Raw genomic sequence first — 23,632 nt, 5'->3', positions numbered from 1 at the left:
AAAAGCCATGGAGGACATCCGGGGGCTGCTGAGGGGACAGGGATGTCACCACCGTGATTCCATCGGGGTGGTGACATCAACAGGGGACATCACTGCTGTCGCTCCTTCCCTCCTCACTCCCCTCGTTGAATTTGAGACCAACTTGCAGAATGTTCTGGGAATTTTCATTGGAATTTTCCCAAATCCTGATGGGAATTCCTGGGGTGATGTCACTGGGGACACTCAGGGACACTCAGGGACACCGGGGACACTCAGGGATATGCAGAGACAATCAGGGACCTGCAGGGACACTCTGGGGACACTCAGGGATATTCGGGGACACTCAGGGGACACTCAGGGACAGGGGACAGGGGTGACTGAGTCCCCTCAGCAGCTTCCAGCTTTCCCCAGTGCCTGCAGCAGAGCTGGGTCATAAATGACAATTTAATAATTGGCTTTTGCAGTTCTGCATTGGTTCTGCAATTCTGCATTGGCTGCTGCAATTCTGCATTGGCTGGGGCAAAACAATACTTTCACAAGTATTTTGCTCTGGTACCTGATAATTGATTATTGATAATTCCTTCTAGCTGCCTGCTGGTACAATATAATCTATAAGTTTATCTATGCACCGTAGAGCCCATTTAATGCTGGATTATAATCAATATTATATCATAGACCTTAAAATATTAAAAATAGACAAATAGTAAATAGATAAATAACAAATGTTAAAACAGAGACTATGCAATATAAAAATGCTTTTATGTGACTGACTCAGGTGTAAAACAATTCCCTTGTTTCTCACACCTGGGCCTGACCTCTCCAGGTGATGATAACAGTGACACAAACCTGAGAAGAATTTATGAATTGATCAGGGGGTGTGAAACAACAGGATGAAGCCAGGAGAAGAAATCAAATCTATTGACCCAATCTACAGAATGTCCTGTAGACAAGTCAGAGGTTAAAACCAAACAAGAGTTCCTGGAACACCCAAACCTCCCGGGAAGGTTTGAATAATGTCTAAACTCAGGAATGTGTTTGTAGCCCTGCAGAGGAACCGGATCTGGAGAACAATGGGTTAAGTTCAGGGCGAGTTCCTTGGCCGAGTGCCAAAATCCTTTTATAGCCCTTATTAAACATTTACAAATTTCCAAGAGTGAACTTTGTTCTTCACACCCGGCTGTGGTTTGGGAGGGCCCCCCCCTCGCTGCTGAGCACTGACCCCGCCCCGGGGGTCGCTGGAACCCCCAAAAACCGCAGCCACCACCAGCCCTTGTTGGGGGTTGGGTTTTTTCTGTTCTTTCCTTGTAACTTGTGCAATTTTTTCCCATTGCGTTGCTGAGAGGCCCTGATGGCTGAGTGCTCGAGAAGGGGGGGAGGGGGAACTCCTCTGGCTTTTGGGAGTTTCTCTGGGAGGGGGGCAGAGATACCGGGAGAATGGGGGGCAGGGGCCGGGGGCAGCCTCTCCCTGTCGCTCTTTGGCATCGGAGGAGGGCGGCCAGGCTGTCACTCACTGCAGGGAGAATTCACTGCCACGGCTGGAGCTCAGCTCTGAGGGACCGATCACCGTCTGCTCATGTGCCCCGGGAATCCTGATTTCCCTGTGCCCCAGGAATCCTGAATTCCATGTGCCCCAGGAATCCTGACCTTGTGTGCCCTGGGAATTCTGAATTCCGTGTGTTCCGGGAATCCTGAATTCTGTGTGCCCTGGGAGTCCTGAACTTTGTGTGCCCCGGGAATCCTGAATTCTGTGTACCCTAGAAATTATCTGTTCGTGTGCCCCGAGAATCCTGAATTTCGTGTTGTTAAATACTAGAGCAGTGTCCTGGTACTAAAGTGATTTCAGCATTTATTACAAGAAAAAGAAAGGCCAAAGCAAGGGGGCCCGCGGGCCGAGCAGGAGCGTTCCCGTCGAGGATGCTGCAGCGCTGGCGCTGGGGCTGCTTCAGCAGTGATGGCCCCGATGTCCCAGGTGGAGCGGCACAGATTCAGTGGGTCAGCAGTCTCTTTTTATCCTATTTCTTGTCCCTTTGGACTGGTTTCTTTTTGGATCCTTCATTTGCATGAAGGTTTAAGGTGCTTGATTGGCCCATGGCAGTTCTGTCCAGGCTGGCTGGTTTCCCTTGGGGGTGGTGCCCTTTACTGAGGTATGTGATGGGACGTTGGGTACCGTATTTCTTATAGCTACCCTTTTAACCCCTTTTACAATATAACAACCAAATGAACAGTACATGCTTAACGATCTAGCAACTGTTTTACAACAGTTTCTAACATATTATTGACAATTCCCCCCTCTAACTATTTGATCAGGCTTCCAGCCTGCATCAATCTTTTACAGTTCAACTTCTCCTTTTCTCAGTTTCTCATACTGTTCAAGCACATCTCTGGCACTCTGATCCCTCTGTTCTTTCATTAACATTACTTTCTCACCATTTTTCCCTTCCACACTCCCATGCAGCATGATGCTGCTGTGGACAATGCTGGTCACTATCCAGACTAGACAGGGAATTACACATGGCAGTAATATTACACTGGCCAGTGCACTCACCACAAAGACCAATTTCTTCCACCATTTACCATTCCAGTTGAACAAGCTGTCCCACCAATCGGAGTCTCCAAACAAGGGGGTCCATTTTTGTGCCCCAACATGGGTTAGTTTTCTAATATTTTGAGGAATGTTTTTAATTACATGACTGTGGTCATCGATCTCTAGGCAGCATTCTGAAGTGTTAAATTTCCCACAGATCCCTCCTTCCTCTGTGAGGAGGTAGTCCACTGCCAATCAGATCTGGGAAATTACAGATTGTGTTTGTTGTTGCTGCTGGTTTAAGAGATCGATGGTCAGAGTTGTTTGATTGGACAGGATTTCAAGCACTGCTTGTAGATGGATGATTCGATTGAGCATGTATTCTGGGGTTCTGTATCCCCAGCATCCATCCTGGGCCCAGGCAGCCAGCCCATCAGTATCTATAATCCTTTCTGGGGTCCAAATTTCATTGTTCCAATTTTGGGTTCTGCCAATTAAATGCCTTTTCTTTCAGGTCAGATTATCACATACTGGGACTCCCAGGTTTGATTTCTCACCCTTAGGCAGTAAGAAAAAGGATGGGTTTATTGCTCCAGTTGTTCAACTCCCGCTCCTCCCTCTTGGTAACTTCACAATGGCTGTGTTACCACAGATCCAAAAGAAATTTTTAGGGGCCTCCCAGAAATTAGAATCTGGATTTGTTATATGTTTCCAATATTTGCATAGGTTTTCTATTGTCCAGAATGGGCTGATATAATCTCCTGAGCATTCAAACATGTTTTCTTTTTCACTGTATACACATCGACTTTCAGTTTTTTCTGTTGACCAAAATGAATGGGGAGTTTCTGGGATCCACCTGGTGTGTGTGTCATTTGCTGCCAGATATCTTTTACATGGCCTTTCTCCTACTTCTATAGGATACATTTTCCCTTTTCTTGATCAACACTCTTCCCCTATTATTGCTGATTTAAGCTTCCACTCTCATTTCCTTCTTTTGGGTACTACCATGTTTTTTCTTGATGTAATCCATTTTAAAATGTCTAGGGGACCTAAACTGATACCATCCCATGGCCAAATTTCACTTAAGTGTGTCCCCCCACAAACCCAGCAATCAGTCAAATTAAATTCTTTCATAATCTTTTCCACCATATTGATAAAAAGATTCTTTCCATATATTTGTCCCTCTCTATCCCTTTGCCTTTCCAATTGCATTTCTTTCTCTTTGAATGTATCCTCTAAGTTGGTTTCACTTTCTTGTTCAAAACATACCTATCATTCTTTTGTAGGGCACTCTCTCCTGACATCATCTGGCTGGGGTTTGCAATATTTTTAGCTAACCAATATATTTTATTATCCTCTTTACAGGCTGTTAGCTGGGAGTGATGGATACATTTGGGATTCATGTTTGTGTGTGCTCTGATTAATGCACTTACTGGATCTCCTCTATCCAAGGGACAGTAACACTTCTCACAAGTGTTTCCTCCACTTCCTTTGCAGTCAGAGAGTAGCAGCACTGCTACCAGTGGCAGTCTGGTACGGGCTGGCCTCCTCACCTCTGATCCACAGGGGTTTTCTCGGTGCCCCGAGAGTTTTACCCAGAAGGAGTTCCCAGTCCAGCCTTGCCTCCCACCTCTGGCCTTCCCTTCTTCTGCATTACTTTCACAGATGAACCCTTGTTGTTCTCGCACAATACAAGATTCTAAATTACCAGTTTGCCATTTCTCACCAATTTGACAGGCCCATTCCCTATGCTCAGAAGGACAGAGAATAGCTCCATCATGATTCAGCCTTAATGCAATCATAAGAAATAGCAAATGCACTGAGGCATTGTGTATGGTTAACAGGAGAGCAGTGGCTGTGTTTGTAATGGGATCATAAGTAAAGATTACCAAGTTCCACCAGGATTGGAATTCTCTTTCAAAATCAGTGGCACTGTCCCAAATTATTTTCCAAATTTCAGTAGGAAAAGTGCCTTCTTCACCTTCTCTTACAATTGAGGCAGCAACTGACTGCATCCACAATTGTGCCTGAATACAGCTGAGAGCCAGAGAAAGGTTGTTTTGTGTAACACCAAGTGCAACAATTACCAATTTGTCATCATTTACATTTACTTTCTCCCAATTTGGTAAAATATTTGATGGCAGCCACTGATTCCCAAAGCCAATAAGGACAACTGCAGTGGTTGCTGGAATTTGGTCAAATCTCTAGTTGTGGCAGCCAATTTATTCAAGTTCAAATAATTTACATGTTATGTATAATATCATCACCTGGTGTTACCATAAAGGGAAGGGAAAACATGATTTTTGTCGTGCAGTGCTAGTGTTGTCATGGTTTATCAGGCCTTCATGTCCCTCGGAGTTCTTCTGTAAAAGTAAACACAAGAGACTCTGCCACGAAGAGGCAGAAAAAGTTAGAACAATGGAATTGTCAGAGAGGTTTTTAACTCCAGTGGGACTCCCCCTACAGTAGGCAGAGGTCCCCCAAAACCAGGTTGTCCAGGGTAATGTGCTGGGTTCTTGAAATCATCTGGTCCCCGTAGTGAAGGAATTGTGCTTGGAGCTGTGGGGCAGAAAGCTGTGATTTTGGGACACCCATTTACCCCCCATCTATAGTAAGAGGTTTGAGAAGTCCATTGAATCCTTTCACCTTTTGCCCAAATCCTGCACACCTTTGAGAGTAAAGTGAGAAACATTCTCAGATTGAATTTCCTGTGGATTTAGGAAAATTCCAAACCATCCCTGCAATGCTTTAACAGTATTATCTCCAGTAGCTCTTTTAAAAGCATTGGCCTGGACCAACCCAAATATAAACAGAGCATAGGACTCGATGTAAATACAGACAAGAAAATAATTCTGTCCCTCATGTTGGAAAATACTCCAGACAGTTAACAGCTCCTCAGCCTGAGCAGTGCCTTCTCCCTCTCTGTTAGCAGAAGCAGAGGAGAAAGGAGGGGTTGCTTTAATCACAGAGGCAAGTTTGTCTTGGCTGCTATCCAAGCAATACAATTTTCTTGTATTGCTAAGTTTTTTTTCCACTTCTGTGAGAGCTAAGCTAACCACAAACAATCCTTTATCCCAGGCAGTGTATCTTTTCTCAGCATCTTTGAAACCACAGGAATAGAAACCAACAGGCTTTGTCAGACCCTCAGGACCCTGCTGCCATAGGTGTGCTGACAGCCCTGAGGGGGCAAATCCCCATTCCACCTGAGAGGGATCTGTGGGATGGACAGGATCCAGTGCTTGGTGAGCTGTTGCTTCAAAAATCAGCAATTGCAATGCTTCCTCCTGAGAAGGAGTCCAATCCCATTTCATCCCTTTCCTCAACGAGTCATAAAGGGGAGCGAATGGGTCCTTCTGGTTACTAAGAAATCTGTTAGTGTTTCTACAGGAGATACAGCTACTATGGTTTTTTGAAGGAGAGTTGTTGTAGGTTTAAGTGTTCCTGGAAGCCCTTGAATTAAAGGGGTCATAATTTCAGGCTTTACAGGTGATTGCATTGGTGACTCATAGCTTGTAGTTGATTTTCTTTCATGCATCAATGCAAGCAAGCAGCTTTGTGAATGTTTTCCAGGGGTTGGCTGGGGGTACCAGCTATGGTTAAAAGGTCTCCCCTTTCCAAGGGGTTAAGCCCCCCTGCCCAATAAGCTGTGTGCTGAGCTAGGGACCATGGGCTGCGTCTGTCTCCCGTTGTGAAGAACACCCCATGTCCCCAGCACCCACTGGCTTCTTGATCTGACAAAAGAACCTGATCTCCCCCAATAAGAGACACTTGAGATATGTGCTCTGTTTTGGGTTTGTGGGGGAGAAGCCCCTACTGCTTTGCAAGTTTTGTTAATTCAGCAGCAGTGTACGGCATTTCTTTGGTGGTTATGTGTGGGTCAAGATCTTCATTACTGATAGAGCTGCATTCTGTTTGAAGTAGAGGTTTTGTGCTATTGTAAAAACAGTGTTCCCCACAATTTTTCATCAGTGCTAATTCTGTTTGAGGGTAATTTTGATTAATGTGAGGAGTTTCCTTTTCCTCTGTCTCTTTTGAGGAATCAGCATTCTGTGAATTTTTAACATGCTCCTCTCTCAAGGCAGCCCGTAATAAATTATTTTCAGTTCTTTCTTCATCTAATTGTTTTTGCAAGACTTCAACTAAGTTTTGAAGGGAGTCTATTATAGCATTTTCCTCACTCCTTCTCTTAAAGCGAGTTTCTATAGCTGCTGTAAGACAAGCTCTCAAAATGGAGCAGAGGAGAGTTTTATTTTTGCCCAGTTTGACTTTTGTTTCATGTTGCAAAGAACATACTCTATCAGTAACATTTTATAAATTAAACCAATTGCAGTTTGCCCATTCTTCTCCTCCTGGAGAAGGTGTGGCATTGTATTTAGCAAGCAGAGCATAAAATTCAGCTTTACCTTTTGCACTGAGGTTTTGAGTCATGTTTTGAAGGGACCAAAACCACGACAGGGAGGTGCAAACTTAAGTTATACAACCACACAGCCTTTCCTGTGTTCCCCTTTGCTTCTCTGGGTGGGTGAAGAGACAAAATCAGCCTGGGAGGCCCTTGCTTAATTTCTTCAAGTTGCCCCTTCCTTCCCAGACAGTGCAGATACACACAAACACAACAGAAACAGTTTCCCGTTTTGCACCAACAGATCTTTTGTGAAATTCTGGGAGAAAACCCTCAACAGAGTATGGGGGTGCTTTTCACCTGGCCGTGCGCAGTTTGTGGGAAATTCGAATCGCACCCCTTGTGGAGTGAAACTTCCTTCCCCTGTTACAGACTGCTCACCTCCTGCAAACCCCTCTGTCTCAGAATCCTGTCCTTGATGCCAATTTGATGTCACGATCCATCCTTACAAAGGGGTTTTGTGATGGTTCGTGAATTGATCTCAGAGTGCAAAAAAAAGACACGGTGAGGGGATTTGCAGTAACAATCAAAAACCAAATGCACTTTTATTCAATGACCACAGCAAAATGCATTGGGGGGAATTGGGGAAAAAGGGAAGAGGAAGAAAAAAGAGGGAGGAAAAGAAAGGAAGCTATATAGCTAGCAAAAGTAGAGACACAAAGGCCTTCAAAGTCTTCAGTCGATGGAGCTCGCCTGGTCACGTCAGGGGAGATCTCAAAGACTCTGGTCGATTCGAACTCCTGTTATAGTCTTTTTTGATGGGGGAAGGGGATGAGTCTTGAAATCGAATCAAAAGTAGTACAGAATAGTCTATTGTAATTTCTGGGGGGGAAAAAAGAAAGGTATTGAAGAAGGGTACAAACAGTCCATATTCTCAGCAGTGGGTGAGAACCACTGTCTTCTTGGTCCAATGGTCACACCTGCAGGTGCACATCTCACTTTGGTCAGCTCGCCTCCCCCACACACCTCCCCCAGGTGAGGGGTTTCAGTCCCAGTCCTTGGGAGGAGGGGGAGCTTCTCCACACAGGGGTCTCATGTCTCAGTCCTTGAGGGAGAGGCTTCTCCCATCTCAGTCCATCACGGTGGCTGTGAAGCAGATGTGGGGTCTTCTGTGGGGACCACCAAAGGTACCCCAGAAAAGTCCAGCCAAGCTGAGAGGCGGGGAAATTCCAGGGCCTTTGTTGTGAAGCAGGCACAAGAAAAGGGCAAGGTGTCTCCTTTTCACTAGGTTCAGTCTTCCATGGAAGCAAACACACCTGCAAACAACAGCTTGGCAAGCCAAGGGCTTTGCTCAGGCCTCAGGGTCTTGGTGAACAACTGTCCTGAGCAAGACCAGGATTCCAGCCAGGGTCTTTTCAGTGGCCCCAGTTTCTGTCCTTTTCCCAATGATCCTGAGGCAGATGAGAGAAACTTTGGACAGAGATTTACACCGTCCTCAGCCACCCCCAGGGCAGTGCAGGCCAAGTCCAGGGACACTGCAGGGTCATGGGGACACTGCACAGGTAGCACCAGGGACGTGGCAGTGCCACCCGTCCAGTGGCACCAGTTCAGTGCCAGTGTCCCTGTGCCACTGCCACCAGTCCTGTCCTGGTGTCACCAGTTCCATCCCAGCGCCACCAGCCCAGTGCCACCAATCCAGTGTCTCCAGGGCTGCCCCACTGTCACCACCCCAGTGTCCCCAGTTCAATCCCAGCGCCACCAGTTCTATTCCACTGTCACCACCCAAGTGCCATCACTCAATGTCACCAACCCAGTTCCAGCCCAGTGTCCCCAGTTCAATCCCAGTGCCACCAGCCCAGTGCTCCCAGTGCCACCACTCCATTGTCCCCATACCAGTGTCACCAGCCCAGTGCCACCAGTTTCAGCCCAGTGTCTCCAGTCTCATCCCACTGCCCCCCATCCTGTCCCAGTGTCCCTGCCCCAATGTCACCAGTTGTGTCCCAGTGTCCCCATTCCAGGGTCACCTGTTGTGTCCTGGTGTCACCCGTTCCACCCCAGTGCACCAGCCCAGTGCACCCAGTCCCTTCCTGACGTCCCCATCCCAGTCTCCCCTCCCAGTGTCCCCATTCCTGTTCCAGTATCCCTGTCCCAGTGCCACCAGTTCCATCCCACTGCCACCAGCCCAGTGCCACCAGGGTTGCCCCAGTGTCACCACCCCAGTGTCACCAGTTCCATCCCAATGCCACCAGTTCTATCCCACTGTCACCACCCCAGGGACCCTGGGCCTGTCCCAGTGCCACCACCCCTGTGTCATCATTCCAGTACCACCAAGCCAGTGCCACAGTCTGTCCCACTGTCACCAGTGTTTGGGGGGTTCTGGTGGAGTTTGGAGGCTGTTGGGGGGTTTGGGGGAGTCCCAGATGAAGTTTTGGGGATTCTTGGGGGCTTTGGGGGGTCCCAGGTAAGGTTTGGAGCTCAGGTGAGGTTTTGGGGGGTCATAAAGAGATTTTGGGGGCTCCCAGGTGAGGTTTGGAGGTCCCAGGTGAGGTGTTGGGCACCCCAGGTGAGGTTTTGGGCATCCCAGGTGTGGTTTTGGGGGGGCCAGGTGAGGTTTCCAGGGATTTGGGGCTTCCCAGTTGAGAATTCCCAAAGATTCTGGGTTTCCCAGGTGAGAACACGGGCCGGGGGCTCAGGGAGCTGAGGGAGGAGGGTCTGGGGGTGTTTTGGGGGGCTTCAATCAATGGGGGGGGCCTGGGGAGTGCCCTGGGGGGGGGGGTCTGGTGAGTGTGGGGGTGTCCCATGGATTTGATTCCACAGGTTTTGCCTTTTCTATTTTTCAGATTCTGTGCTGCCTTACTCTGTGGCTCTGGGCTTCATATTAAGGGATGCTGAGCTCTGTTCACAGAGCAGGGAGACAAAACAATTCCTGCTCTAGCTGGGAACCCAAGGACAAATAATCCAAACCTCAGGCCCAAGAGCATAAACAATGTGGACTGAAGAGAGAAAAACAAGAAGGATGGGACTTCATCAGCTAAAGCTATAATTGGACAATTAACTCCAAGATGCAAATGGAGCAGAACTGATAAAAGTGACCGACCTCATGACCTCGTCCATTTTGTGGCCATTTTGGTTCATCTTGGGCGTAGCCTGGCTGGGCTCTTGTTCTGCCCAAGGTGGCTCCGTGGAGGCCTTTTAACAAATGCCTGCTTTTTGTGTAACTGTGCCTGGCCTCTGCTCCAGGTCAGCCTTCTGAAGCCATCAGTTGGTGGCGAGCACGAAGGGAGCCGAGGCACCTGGGCAAGGGCTGGAGCAGAGGCAGAGGAAGGTGCAGCTGCTGCCCCCCAGCCCGCGGCACTGGCGGGGCCCAGGTGCGGTGCAGAGGGTGTGGGAGGCCAAGAAGCTCGGGAGGAGCGAGAGAGGCGGCAGCGGCTGAAGGGGTGCTGTGTTTCTCAGGTGAGAGCGGTGGGAAGGGGTGTTTTGTGCTCTGGAGCGCAGGGGTGCGGTGCTCGGTGTGCCCCGGTGTCAGGGAGGGCGGGCGCTGTGAGAGCGGGGCTGGATTGCGGTGCTGGGCTTGGCGTGGGGCCAGCAGCGGTGGCGCAGGGGATCGTTCCCGCACCGCCACTCCGGAGCGCCGCGATTGGAATCTTGCTCTTTCTCTCTCTCCTTGGTTCTTTTAATTTATCCTCATAACTGTTAGAAATCGGTGTGCATATTCTGCTGCGAGTGCTGTAGTGATAATATCCCGAGAGACAGTCCCCTGAGATTAGCACTGAGAATCTGGGGAAACCTTCGGTGGGGTGGGGAGCCTTTTTCTTCAAATGCAAACTTAACAGACTCAGAAAAGATGTGGCCGCGGTATGAACTAGAGGACAATCAGACGAGGCCCGAGTGTGGTAGTTTGGATAAGAGATTAATATCAAGTTTGATTTCCCGTAGACGCGAGGATAAATGCTCAGGGCGCTCAGGTGAGCGGGAGTATGCGAGGCTCTTTGTGGTGTCAGCATGTCAGCGGAGCTCGGCAGCAAAGGAAAAGGGAGAGCATACCTTAGTCTGAAAGGGAAAAGGGGAGAAAAGGAAAAAAGAGCCAATATTGGACAGCGAAAGTAAAACAAAGGAGGGAGAAGGCTTACATCGAGTTGCTCCCGTCCTGAGGGTGGGGTCGGTCGGGTCCGGGCCAAGGTGTGTCCCCGCCGCCGCCACCGCCCCCCCGCCGCTGCCGCCACGATCGGGGGGCGGGGGAGGCGCAGCTCAGACGGGGTCCCAGCCAGGGCAGGAGGAGAAAGGCGAGCCTGGGCAGGCAGGGATGCCGCCGCCCCCGCCCCAGGAGGAGCAGCCGGGGGCAGAGCCTTGTACCGGGAGAGGGGAGGGGATGGATGGCGGGCACAGCCCACGGCACCGCCCCGGGAGGAGCAGCCGGGGGCAGAGCCTTGTACCGGGAGAGGGGAGGGGAGAGGGAACCTCCCATGGGGGCAGGGGTCTCTCCGCTCTCAGGTCTGTCCGTTTCCATAGCAACCCTGAACGCCGGGGAGCCGCTTCGGGGGATGACGTCACCGATGCAGGCGGACGCGCAGCCCGGGTTAAAAGACGCAGCAAATCCTGCGTGGGACTTCCTAGGATCGGGGGTAGGCAAAATAGATTATATGGTACAACAGGGTCAGCCGAATCAGAGCGCTCCTGCTCCAGGAGCTCCGAGGAAGATGAAATTGATGAACTCATTGCAGCCTCGAGCAAGCGAAGGAGGGGAAAGATCGTGAGAAAAGCCATCAAAGAGCCGAGCCCCATAGCGAAACATACTAGATAAAAAAAAGAGAAAAGAACCGGTTTTACAAGCCCCACTACGACCAGCAGTTGGTAATCAGGGGCCGATATATGTAAAGGTCCATATTCCCTTGTGAAAAACCTTCCTGTTAATATGTAAAAGTTTAATAAAGGACAATAGGAGACAGAGACAGTAAAGCAAAGATTACAGCCGGGTGCACCTTGGCACTCAGCCAAGAGCACACCTGCTAGTTTGGGAAACACCCTTTTTATACCATTTCAATCACATCAGCCTGTTGCATATTCATAGACTCCATGCATATCCGTCATCTAGTTTACATATTCCAGGAACTGTATAGCATGGCTCCTCCCTGGTCTGTCTTTTTAGAGCCTGTGTGTTTCTTGGCTGTGGGTTTGGTTCCCTCTCTTGATCACTTCCACTCTGGGCCTTGGTCCACACTTTCTTCAGTCTGCAGATGCTGATAGTTGGCATATCAACAGCAGGGTGCTCATGCCATGTTCACTGGATGTTATCCCGGCCAAACAGACAGTTCACTCCTAACTAGATCAGCTACTATGTATAAGTTTTCGTTAACAGCAGAAATAAAAGCAAACTTTTTTTAACATTGTACATACAACATTTATCTTAATATTTGCAAAAAACAAACAATATAATATGCATTTATATCAATCCCTCCTCTTCCCTTTTTTACAAATTATTTGGCTTGAACAGTTTTTCTATCTTTTCTATCATTTCTTTTTTTTTATCCTCCATTATTTGCTTCTTTTTTCATAAAAATTTTTTGCTTCTTCTTAGGGGTATTCGGGTTTTTTTTGTTTCTTTAATACCATAATCTTTTGTGCAGTCCCAGATGTAGTCAATTTTGGGTCTATAGGCATTGTTACTGAATCTTTAAAACTGAAAATCAAGGACAAAGACTCTCTAACTAGTTAAAGTTAGAAAGTTGTATGTTTATTACACCAGTGGGCAGCACGGGGGGAAGTCGTCCCCGAAATGCGGGACTGCACCACACAAGGATTTTTGCCTTCTATTTATTTCCCAAAATAATACATATGCACAACCCCAGTACTTCCTATCCCCACTTTGTGTTTAAATGAGGTTATTAGTCCTTCATGCACGCGCAATTCTTCTCTTGAATTGGGTGGGTGTAGTGGTTTTGGTTTGCCAGTTTCAGGTTTCCCAATTTTGAGATTTTCCCGGCCAACACACCAAAGAATGTGGGAGATTCAGTGCTGGCCAATGACCAATACACTCACTTCCTGCTGTGAGATGGGATTAGGAGAAAGGCAAAGCAGGCTCAAAACTTTAAAAGGGTATAAAGGAAATGTTATTAAAAGTAACTAAAAAGAAAAAACAGTAGTAAGAATCAAAACAAACCTTTCAGAACACTTCTCCTCCTCCCACAACCTTTTCTTTTCCACTGGCAGTGTAAAGAAACCAAACCTAAGATTTCCAGTCAGTTTACCACTTCCAAAAAAGTCTTTCTTCAGTTCACTGAGGAAGAGAAGTCCCTCTTGTTAAGGTTATGGAGACTTCTCCACAAGAGGATAGAAACCAGTTCTCTCGTGGTTCTCAATTTCATCACGAATAGCAGCTGCCTGGGGAACCCTGCTATTGTGAAATCCTTCCCATTTCTGCAAGCCTTCCCACTGCTCCTCGATGGGCCATGCCGACTTATGGGGCATTGTTTAATGATGAGCAGTTCAAAGGCAAAAGTTCTCATTATCTATTTCTAAAATCATCTTCATCCCTGGGAACAGAGATCTTCTTCTTCTCCTGGAAGCACAGGACTGCTTTTCTCTCTTCCTCTGTTCAGCCTTCTCATGGGATCACAGCTATTTCAACATCTGCTTATCCTAGCATGGAGACTTTTGCTCGATATCAATTTGAACACTTTCATCTCCCCATAGTTTCTTGTGTTATAAGGAAAAAGAGTCCTTTCTCCCTAGCTTCCAAGAGGATTTCAGCTCCAAAAACAAGGCATCTCTTCCTTCCTCCCACCAACTAGAAAGGAGAGAGCTCCCGGGTTTTTTAATCTTTAACATGTGTGTTGCCCAGAGGCGTCTCCAGCTTCTGAGTCGTTCAACAGACTGTCAGTTACACAAAAAGCTTTGCATCACTTCCCTGAATTTCCTCCCATTCCAAACCATGACAGCTGGCGTCTCAAATTGGGTCAGTGGTCCCAGGGATGAAGTCAGGAAGGTCTTTGTCAGGTCTCTGGGATCTCTGGCATGGTCTAAGGCTTTGTGATGGATTAACATGGAGTCCAGGTGCTGGGCATTGTTCTACTGGTTTGTCCTGGGTTGACTATATGATGCTTTTATCCCCAGTCGTCTCGTTCTGTTTATGCTGAATAAGAAGTTTTGCACATTTAAGACTTGTTCCAAAGATTGAAGGGAGGAGAGAAGGAGAGAAGAAGCGTGCAGTTTGTTTTCAGACACTGAACTCACTCCTACACATCCCTGCTCCTGGACTGTGTTGTCTGCGGACGAACAGACAGCAACAGAGCTCTCTCTCTTTTTTTTTTTTTTTTTTTTTTTTCTTTTTTTTTTTTCTTTTAGTTAGTTTAGCTAGCTGAGGCAAAGAAGTTCCCTGGACTGTGGTTTTTTTCTTTTTTTTCCCTTTTTTTGGACCTGTTCACACCCACCTTGGACTGAACACCCAGCAGAGCACAGGCAGCTCTCATCAGTGGCCAGCGGGCCGGGCCTGGGCCACGGCATTTCCAGCGCCGGAGGGACTGATAAGGGACTGAGTGAGCTGAACTGGAACCTGGGGAGGGGACTCTCTGGGTTTGTCATCTCCTTTGGAGCAGCAAGGGGTTTGATTGTTTAATATTGTTTAGGTTTTATTGTTTAATAAACAGTTTTTTTCCACTTTTCTCCAAGGAGGTATTTTTCTCCTGGACCGGTTGGGGGGAAGGGCGATTGAATCTGACTTCCTAGAGGAGCCCTTTGGGGGTTCTCTCCCAAATCTGCCCTGAACCAGGACAACCGGGAACGCCTGAGGCTTTTCTGGCTCAGAGGCAAGGGCAGCACAAGCTTGTCCTCTCTGCCTTTAAGGCCTGTAAAACGTCCATGATGGTTTTCCACAACGTAGCATACGTGGATGCCTCTTTTGCCTCATTTTCCCCGGATGCAGTGCAGTCCCACAACCTTCGCTCCACAGCTTCCCATGTCGAAATCTCAAAGGCACCCTGTGCTCCTGCTATGAGAGTATGTTCCCAAGCCCAGTGTAATCGTCCCTTCAAATTGGAAGCATCATACTTTTGTTCTCTCTTAGAGAGGATATGTTGGAGGAGTTTCTGAACACCTTCCCTTTCATGTTCAGACCCCATCTCCTCCCCGGCCGCTCACCTTGATCAGGGCGAGATTCAGGACATCTACAATTGGAGCTCCAGTAACCTTTTCCTCTCACTGGGGCAGTGAGGATGCTTTCGACCGGCTTCTCCTCTCCTCGAGGGCTGGCTCTGATCCTCTGCACAGCAGCCAAATTGCTGTCCTTGAGTCCCTCTCAGGGCTGCCCGTGATCTCCACCAGAAATGTGGGGAGAACGGTGTGGGATGCAGAGGTTCAGGGACATCACACCACAACCAATATGATCCAGTGAAGCCAAATTTATTATCCTTAAAAAGACTGTATTTATAATAATTCTCTACTGTCCACGCGTCTCTAGCTAATACATGATTGGCTAAGCTTAGCAGTTCACATGTCTGAGATAGGATGCTGATTGGATCATCTAACTTTTCACGCGTCTGGCTGTGGTTTTCTGTCCCACCCGTGAACTGTCTTTTTCCTTACTTTCCCAAGCTCACTGGCAAACTTGCTGAGTCCATTTGACTCTTCTTCTTGTATCTTTTCCAAGGATATACCGACCCCATTTTCTGAATATGTCCATTATTGTTTGTGAACGTGTCCATTGTCCATTATCCCAAGCAGGCTGGATTGTGCATCAGATGAATATGGCCATTGTCCTGCAAAAACTCCTCTGCAAAAACTCCTCAACAGTAGGCCTCAACCATCTGGTCGATTGTAGGTTCTGGGTTGAAGGGGAGAGCTCTTAGTATTGTTTTGCACTCATTGTTCGCCTTTGCCAAGGCTATCTTATTTAGAACTCCCTTCCTGGCCTCTGGGCTTTCTGTTTGTCTCTCAAGTGCAACTTTAAATCTGTCTACAAATTTTATTAAAGTTTCACTTGCTCCTTGTTTGATGTTAGTGAAACTCTGTGTAGGTAGGGTGTCATCGAGAGCGAGGAGCAGGGATGTCTTTGCAGCTGTGGCGATGTCATTGAGTGCAGCTTCTTGTAAATCCTTTGCTTGGTCTTGTGGCTTCTTGTGGCTTCTGGAAGTCAACTTCTCCCGCCATTTCTTCAAGGGTTAAATTTGGTTTGTTGGCATCTTTTGAATATGTGTCACTAGTGATTTGAGAAGCCTTTTCCACTGCCTCTCCCACAGCATGTACTCAGCCGGGGAGAGGAGGCAGTTCATGATATTTTTATTTTCATGTGGACCAAGACATGGTCAGAGAAGGTGGCTTCCAATGAGTTTTTACAGAAGTGCAACCCATGCCCATGCCCATTAGCCACTTTGCAGAGCTCCTTCACTTCCGCATAAGAGATGGGCTCCCAGGAATTGATTGCAGTCATCCTTCTGCTGCATTTACCTGTAACTGGGAAGGCCAAGATCTTTTAGGCGAGCTCTGAGCCCTCCCAGGTAGTTTCCCTCTGCAAATTGGCCCAGCGATCCTCAGGCTTGGGACTGGAATCTGAGTGTGAGGAATCCTCACTCTCATCCTCTGAGGATGAGGATGGAGGGCGCTTGATGACTGCAGGGGGCCTCTTGGGGCAGCCAGAATCTGCCTGTGTGTGGGAGGCAGTGGAAGCCAATATGGCCTCCTCCTGGTCACTGTCATCACCACTTCTGTTCCCAGTGTTGTGGGAATGGGAAGGGGAGGGACCATCAGGGGAGGAGCCAAGAGTGGAGGAGGTAGAGATGGGGTGTGCACAACAGGGAGGGGGTTCCCAATAGAGAGGGGAAGTCCCAACAGGGACACACTTCCTGACACAGAAGGGGAGGGGCAGGGCGCGATTACAGGAATAGAGAAAGTGGGAGGAGGGTCAGAGAGGTCATTTTTGGCAGGACAGGGAGGTCACAAAATGGCCATCGCCTTTGTGGGGTCAGCACCATTTTGTGGGAAAAGGGCAGGAAAACTTGGAGAGGGAGAAGACAAGATGGCGGGGCTGGCCACATTGCCAGCACCATCTTGGAGAACGACTGGGGGTGGTAGAACTGGGTACGTGGGCATTGGTAAGAGGGTTAGGGGAGAGCCCAAGGCAGCATGGCCATTGGACACTGAGCAGGACACTGAGAGATGTCAGAGAGACGGGAGCAACCCTGCTCCTGCTGGCAGGATCCATCTCCCAATCCACCCTGAGGCTAGGAAGAGGGTTTAGGGACGCGAGGGAAGGAACGTGAAGAATGGGTTTTAAACTGGGGTGCTGAATGTTTCCCAACATTTTCTACAGACTAAACAATAATAGCAAACAAAGGATAAAATTTCCCACTGAAAGATCCCCTTTATCAAGAAGAACGTAGAACCTTTTCCCCACATGGTCCCAGAACTAATTAGTTACAATGGATTCCCTCATAACATCAGGAAAATACTTAAACAACCAACAAAAAAAAACATTTTAAGTCTGCCTTTGAGAAATGAAAATTTTCCCCACAAGGATTCCTTTAACTTGGGTATAAACTTCCCTCTGAGGGTGGGTCACTTTGGCTCCCATCCCCACACTTCCTCCCAGCATCCAAGAGGAAAAGAAAGCAAAGGAAAGATGAAAAGGCTGACCCCCAAATATATTACTCACAAGACAGTGGGTCAACAAAAGCTTTTGGGGTGGTCCATCAGCTTTGACTGATTTTCTCCCCTCGGGAAGGCTGCTGGTTGCCTGTGGGATTCCCCCAATAAAAGTTAGGAGTCTCCTCTAGGAACTGGCTGCTCCAAACACAACTTAATTCCAGTAGCAAAAAAGCCACTGGAGACACTTCCAGGAATGCTCTGAAGAGGTCCCTGTTCAGGGTGCCAGCTGTCACAAGCCGCTCGCCCGTTGGAGGTGGAGTGAGAGGCAGCGGAGCCGTGACCTTCCAGAAGTGTCTCCAGTAATGAAGGCGCCCGGGGGCACAGGCACACACACACAGAGTCACTGCAGCACACACTTCTCTTGTGGAATCACCAAGGACAAAGAAGTGGGACGCGGCTTTGTATGGAGGTCAGAGGAGGAGGTTTATTGCAGCCATACACAAAGGGGTCCAGGGACAGAGACAAACGAACAGTGGAGGGTCCAGGTTTAAATACAGGGGACAAAGGGGGTGGAGCAGAGCATCAGGGCCAATGGGCTGAGGGCTCAGGGCAGTACAGAGGGGAGACAAGGGGTGGCAGCCAATAGGGTAAAGGGGTGGGACACTGTGGCAATATGGGGCCAATGGGTAAGCAGGGAAGGGAGAACATTCTAGGGCATACACAATAAGGAAAAAGGGGCAGAGAGGCCAACAGGCCAACCAGGGAGGTAGAACTGGGGTACATTTGCATATACAACAAAGCATCCTGGGAGAGGCTCTGCTCAGTCACCCTGAACAGCGGAGATTTCTCCAACTTAGGGTCTGTCTGTCCAAAGGACTATAATGGACTTTGTTCTGTAGGCCCACCAGCCTCCACAGATGCTCAGTGGAAAAAGGAGTTAGAAGCTTTGCTTGTGAAATTTGTGGGGCATGCAAACCAGAATATCACAGCCCTCACAACTGACCACCTGGCTGGAGAAGGAGCCCACTCAGACCCTGTTGGGCCAGCCCACATTCCTAGAGAGGCCCTGGAGGGTATTACTGAAGTTGTGCATACCACATTTTTAAAGGTCCCTGAAGCTGTGGCCCCCCAGAAAGTATTTACTAATGTAAAGCAAGGACTGGCTGAGCCTTATATGCAATTCATTGGCTGCTTGAAACAAACTCTTAGAAGACAAATTGAGAATGACATTGCCAGAGAGGTATTGGTTTTAAAATTAGCTGTTGAAAATGCTAATGAGAATTGTAAAAAACCTCTGAAGTCCTTGCCTAAGGAGGAACCCACCCTGCTGAAAATGATAGAGGCATGGAACCACCTGTGTACCTTCAGCATAGGGCAGCAGTTACTCATGAAGCTGTGGGGGCTGGTATAGCAAATGCCTTTGCAGCTTTGGAGACTATGCCAGGGGACCCTGAACGTGCTTCAGGGTCAGGAAATCTGGGCATTTGAAAAAGGAGTGTTTTGGAAAAGGGGAGGCCAGACCCAAAGCTCCCAGTATTTGCCCTCAGTGCCGTAATGGAAGGCATTATGCTAATCAACAATGTTCCAAGTGGTGGATTTTGAAGAGCATTTGATATCAGGAACCAGGAGCTGAGGCGCGGGGTGGCACCGCACACAGACACAAATGGCCCAGCCGATGCCTCAGAGCAGACCACAGCAAGGCCCAGCCCAGCTGCCACGAGCAGCCTTCGCCTGACCATCGCCAATTTACAACCATCCACAGCAGGGAGCGCCGGGCTGGACCTGGCAGCCTCCATCACAGTAACGTTCCTTGAGTCATCTGTTCAGTTGCTTCCCACAGGAGCTTTTGGACCACCCGGGCAGCGTATGCATGCATTGTTTTTAGGTCGGTCATCCACCTCTTCTTCAATGGGACTTTTTGTTCTCCCTGGGGTTACAGACTCTGACCCTGATAATGAGATTATGATCATGGCATGAACACCCCGACTGCCTTTCACTCTTCCCCAAGGAACTTGAATAGCTCAATTGAGTTTATTTCCCCAAACCATGAGCATTCCTTCCACAGACGTAATGCGAAAAGGGGGATTTGGGTCTACTGGAACACCCCAAGTATGCTGGGTAAAACCTATATTAGAACAACGCCCCACATGCTGGTGTACCCTGACATGAAAAGGGCAAAAGACAACACTTGACAGCCTCATAGACACAGGGGCTGAAGTTACAGTTTTCTCTCAAGGCAAATGGCCCTCACAGTGGTCCCTTGCTGAAGTGCTCCAGGCACTTTCAGGCATTGGAGGAAGCAGCCACAGCTGTCAAAGCCCCCACCTGGTACAGATCAAAGGCCCCGAGGGACACTGTGCCTCAGTCATACTGTTTGTGTTACCAGTGCCAATGGTACTGTGGTGGGGGATGTTCTCTCCCAATGGGGCTTTGGAATTCAATCAGATTTTTAATGGGGGCCATTGGAGCGTGGCCCTTTAAAACTAACCTGGAAAATAGAGAAACTGGTTTGGGTGGATCAATGGCCCCTACCACTGCAAAAACTTTGTGCATTAACAGAGTTGGTCCAACAACAACTCCAGAAAGGGCATACTGTCCCTTCTACCCGTCCTTGGAATTCTCCCATGTTTGTTATCAAAAACAAACTGGCAAATGGCGTTTACTCCATGATCTTTGAAAAATTAATGCAGCTATGGAGGACACAGGAGCCTTACAGCCTGGTCTCCCATCTCCTACTATGATTCCCCAAAACTGGCACTTTGTTATTGATTAAAAAGGTTGCCTTTTGATATTCCTTTACATCCTGATGATGCTCCTAAATTTTCCTTTTCAGTTCCAAGCACAAACATGGAGGCGCCCTTACAGCAATATCACTGGATAGTTTTACCTCAGGGAATGAAAAACCAACTGTACTATTTGCCAGTGGTATATGGCTAGGTCCTCAATTCTGTTCATCAACAAATGCCCAATGTTCTTTTGTACCATTCTATGGATGACATTCCTGTAGCAGCTGAACAACAGGAAGTCATGGAGAAAGCCTTAGTTAGCCCCTGTCACCTGTAAAACCTGTAAATCAGGCACAGCTCCCGAAAAGGTACAAAAGCATCCTCTGTGGAGGTATTTGGGGTAGCACATTGGAGTCTATTCAATTTCTCCCCAAACGCTGCAAATTCAGACAAATATTTGCACCTTACCTGATGCACAAAAACTTTTGTGAACAATCAGCTGGGTGTGTTCATTGTTAGGGATTTCAGATGCAAAGGTTAGTCCTTTAGTTTGAATGGTTAAAAGCAGACTCAGACCGTTTATCACCTAGACAACTTACATTTCAAATTCAGCAGGTGCTGCAATGCCCAAGTGATGCCATAGTAAACCAACAGGCTGCACGCTGGGCACCTGAGCTGCCTTTGTTTTTAATCATCTTGTGTCCAGCAAAACAGCCCCAGGCCTTGATGTTTCACTGGGACTCCAAGGCACCAGACTCTTTGTTTATCACTGAATGGATTTATTTACCACACCAAATGACCAAAACCATCAGAACCCAACATGAAATGATGGCCCACTTGGTTGTTAAGGCCCGACAGAGACTCATTTCTCTTGCAGGAGTGGAATTTTCCACTATTTTCCTACCTTTAACCACCTTGTATTTGAATTGAGTATTTTAGGAATCAGAGGCTGTTCAGATGGCCTTTGCTGAACTCAGTGGACAAATCTCAATACATCCTCCAAAACATAAGCTTTTAATACCTTTATTTCAATCAATAGAAAAATCAGAGGACTGAGGTTCCACTTCAAGGCTTAACAGTATTCACAGATGGTTCTGGTCACTCTCAGAAATCAGTGGTACTATGGAGAGACCTCTCTTCTAGTGCCTGGAGAGAAGATTTTTCCACACCTGAGGGGTTCCCCAAATTGTTGAATTTGCTGCTGTTGTCAGAGCTTTTCAAAAATTTCCTGTTCCTTTTAATCTGCTTACAGATTCAGCTTATGTTGCAGGAATAGTGATGAGAGCCAAAGAATCAGTTTTGAAAGAGGTTGAAAATTCAAAACTTTTTTATTGGTTGCACCTCCTCATTTTTTCCATAGAAAATAGAACGTTTCCTTACTTTGTTATGCAGATTTGATCACATACAGACATTCCCAGATTTTTAGCTGAAGGAAACAGGCAAGCTGACCTTTTAACAATGCCTGTACAACAATCTGCTCTACCTAATAAGATAGAATAGGCTAAATTGAGCCATTCGTTTTTTCACCAAAATGCTTAAACTTGGATTTGTCCCTTTGACATTACTAAAGCCCAAGCTTCGAGAATTATTGCTGTTTGTCCTGATTGCCAAAGGTGCTCTTTTCTCTCTATTGCAGGAAGTGTTAATTCCAGAGGGCTTCAGAGCCTTCAGGTCTGGCATCAGACATTACCTATTTTTCTGAATTTGGTCATTTAAAATGCATTCATTCCTCTATTGATACCTTTTCTGGTGCTCTTTTTGCATCAGCCCATCCAGGGGAAACAGATAAAGATGTCTCTAGACACTTTGCTGCTTTTGCCACTCTTGGTATACCATCTGAAGTGAAGACAGACAATGGCCCAGCTCATACTTCCTGTCGAGTTGCTGCCTCTTTTGCCTTATGGGGAATTCTTGCATTTGTGGGGTTCCCAGACGAAGGAAGGAATGATGAATCTGACTCCATGTTCTTAGAAGGCTAATTTATTATTTTATGATACTATATTATATTAAAGAATGATATACTAAAACTTATTAAACTATACTAAAGAATACAGAAAGGAGACATCCAGAAGGCTAAAAGATACTAATGAAAAACTCATGACTCCTTCCAGAGTCCTGACACTGCTTGACTGGGATTGGTCATTAAGTCAAAACAATTCACATGAAACCAATGAAACAATCACCTGGGGGTAAACAATCTCCACACACATTCCAAAGCAGCAAAACACAGGAGAAGCAATGAGATAATATTGTTTTCCTTTTTCTCTGAGGTTTTCTCTGAGGTTTCTCAACTTCCCAGGAAAAGAATCCTGGGCAAAGGGATTTTTCCAGAAAATATGACTGCCACAGGGAATTAGGCACAAAACAGGTATTGCTCATTCCCCAACAGGCCAATCTGCCACTGAACGGGCTCATGGCTCCCTCGAGCATCTCCTGGTACAACAGAAAGGGGAGGTGGAGATGGCACCCCTGCCGAGAGACTGCAGAAAGCCCTTTATGTTTTAAAATTTTTGAATAGTTCTTTGATGGACCCAACCCATTGATTATTTGACATTTTAACTGTAATTCACAACTGCAACAAAAGGAAAACCCCTGCCTTAGTGAAGGATCCAGAATCTGGTAAGATCTTTGGGCCTTATCCTTAAATCACCTGGGGTAGAGGTTTTGCTTGTGTCTCCACAGAGAATGGTCCCAAGTGGATTCCAGCAAGAATGTGAAGCCGTTTTGAGAATCTTTGAGTGCATCCCCTGAAGATTCACCTTGAACACCAACATTGGCCGAGAACCCTTGTGAACAGGACCTCACCACCACACCAGCACCTCTTTAACCTCTAACAGACTTATGCCCTTGGGAAAATGGTTAAGATTACCCAGTGGTATCAGGGTTCACAGGGCTAGGAAAACTTCTGGGGGATTGGAGACTTGGTGGATGGATAAGAAATTTAGTTAAAATAGGCTTCTATGTATTAGGCATTGTATTATGTATTGCTATGGTTATTCCTTGTATTTACACTGTGTGAAAAAATTAATAGGCAACTCACTTAAGAGAGTATTTTTTCTTGAACACATAGAGGGATATATGGGGAATAAAACAGAATACAGTGGAACCGATAAAGGGGCCTGATATCTTAGGCCTGATCGAGCAGAAACTGTGGGAGGGACAGACACAGATTAAGGCTTCACTGGGCAAGAAGTGACCAAGAAACATGTTGTGAGACTTTGTGATGTTACCAGGTGATGTGATGTCATGAAGAATGTGTAACCAATGGGAAATTGTTACCAAAAATAGAGCCCTATATAAGTACCATACAAGTCAAACCCTATATAAACCCCTGGTATATTCAATAAAATTGGCTCCTGATCTAAACTTGGATGTTCCCATCTCTCAATCATCATTAACCCCCCTGGGTGAGGGGAAGGTGTTGGAGATTCCTTTCCCTTCTCCTTGTACTGTTGTGATTTGGTTGTTAATAAATTCTCTCCCTGTGCC

The 23,632-nt window shown here is 47.2% G+C and overlaps 1 protein-coding gene and 1 long non-coding RNA gene across 6 annotated transcripts in view; one reads left to right on the top strand and one right to left on the bottom strand.

Moving 5' to 3' along the window:
• Positions 1 to 11,663, bottom strand: part of LOC132340564 (uncharacterized) — a 141,199-nt gene extending 129,536 nt beyond the window's left edge. Inside the window, exons 1-3 of one of the 5 annotated variants that reach the window (XR_009489891.1) lie at positions 10,973 to 11,618; positions 9,940 to 10,892; positions 7,416 to 8,293 (exon numbers count right to left, since the gene is read on the bottom strand). Coding sequence is in view for 1 of the 5 variants with exons in the window: in XM_059871634.1 (XP_059727617.1) it covers positions 10,292 to 10,892; positions 10,973 to 11,349 (978 nt within the window). In the remaining 4 variants the exon portion in view is untranslated. Of the gene's footprint in view, positions 1 to 7,415; positions 10,893 to 10,972 lie in introns of those variants that run through there. The other 4 variants (XR_009489892.1, XR_009489893.1, XR_009489894.1 and 1 more) reach the window with 4 other exon arrangements.
• Positions 5,556 to 23,509, top strand: LOC132340651 (uncharacterized). The gene is made up of 3 exons (XR_009489968.1): positions 5,556 to 5,745; positions 9,683 to 10,295; positions 22,826 to 23,509. It is a non-coding gene; the product is annotated as an uncharacterized LOC132340651 (long non-coding RNA).
• The last annotated feature ends 123 nt before the right edge of the window (positions 23,510 to 23,632 follow it).

Source organism: Haemorhous mexicanus, chromosome 32 (assembly GCF_027477595.1).
Source record: "Haemorhous mexicanus isolate bHaeMex1 chromosome 32, bHaeMex1.pri, whole genome shotgun sequence".
Classification (NCBI taxonomy): domain Eukaryota; kingdom Metazoa; phylum Chordata; class Aves; order Passeriformes; family Fringillidae; genus Haemorhous; species Haemorhous mexicanus.
Note: the sequence above shows the minus strand (reverse complement) of the source record. Positions and strands in the feature narration are given on the sequence as shown.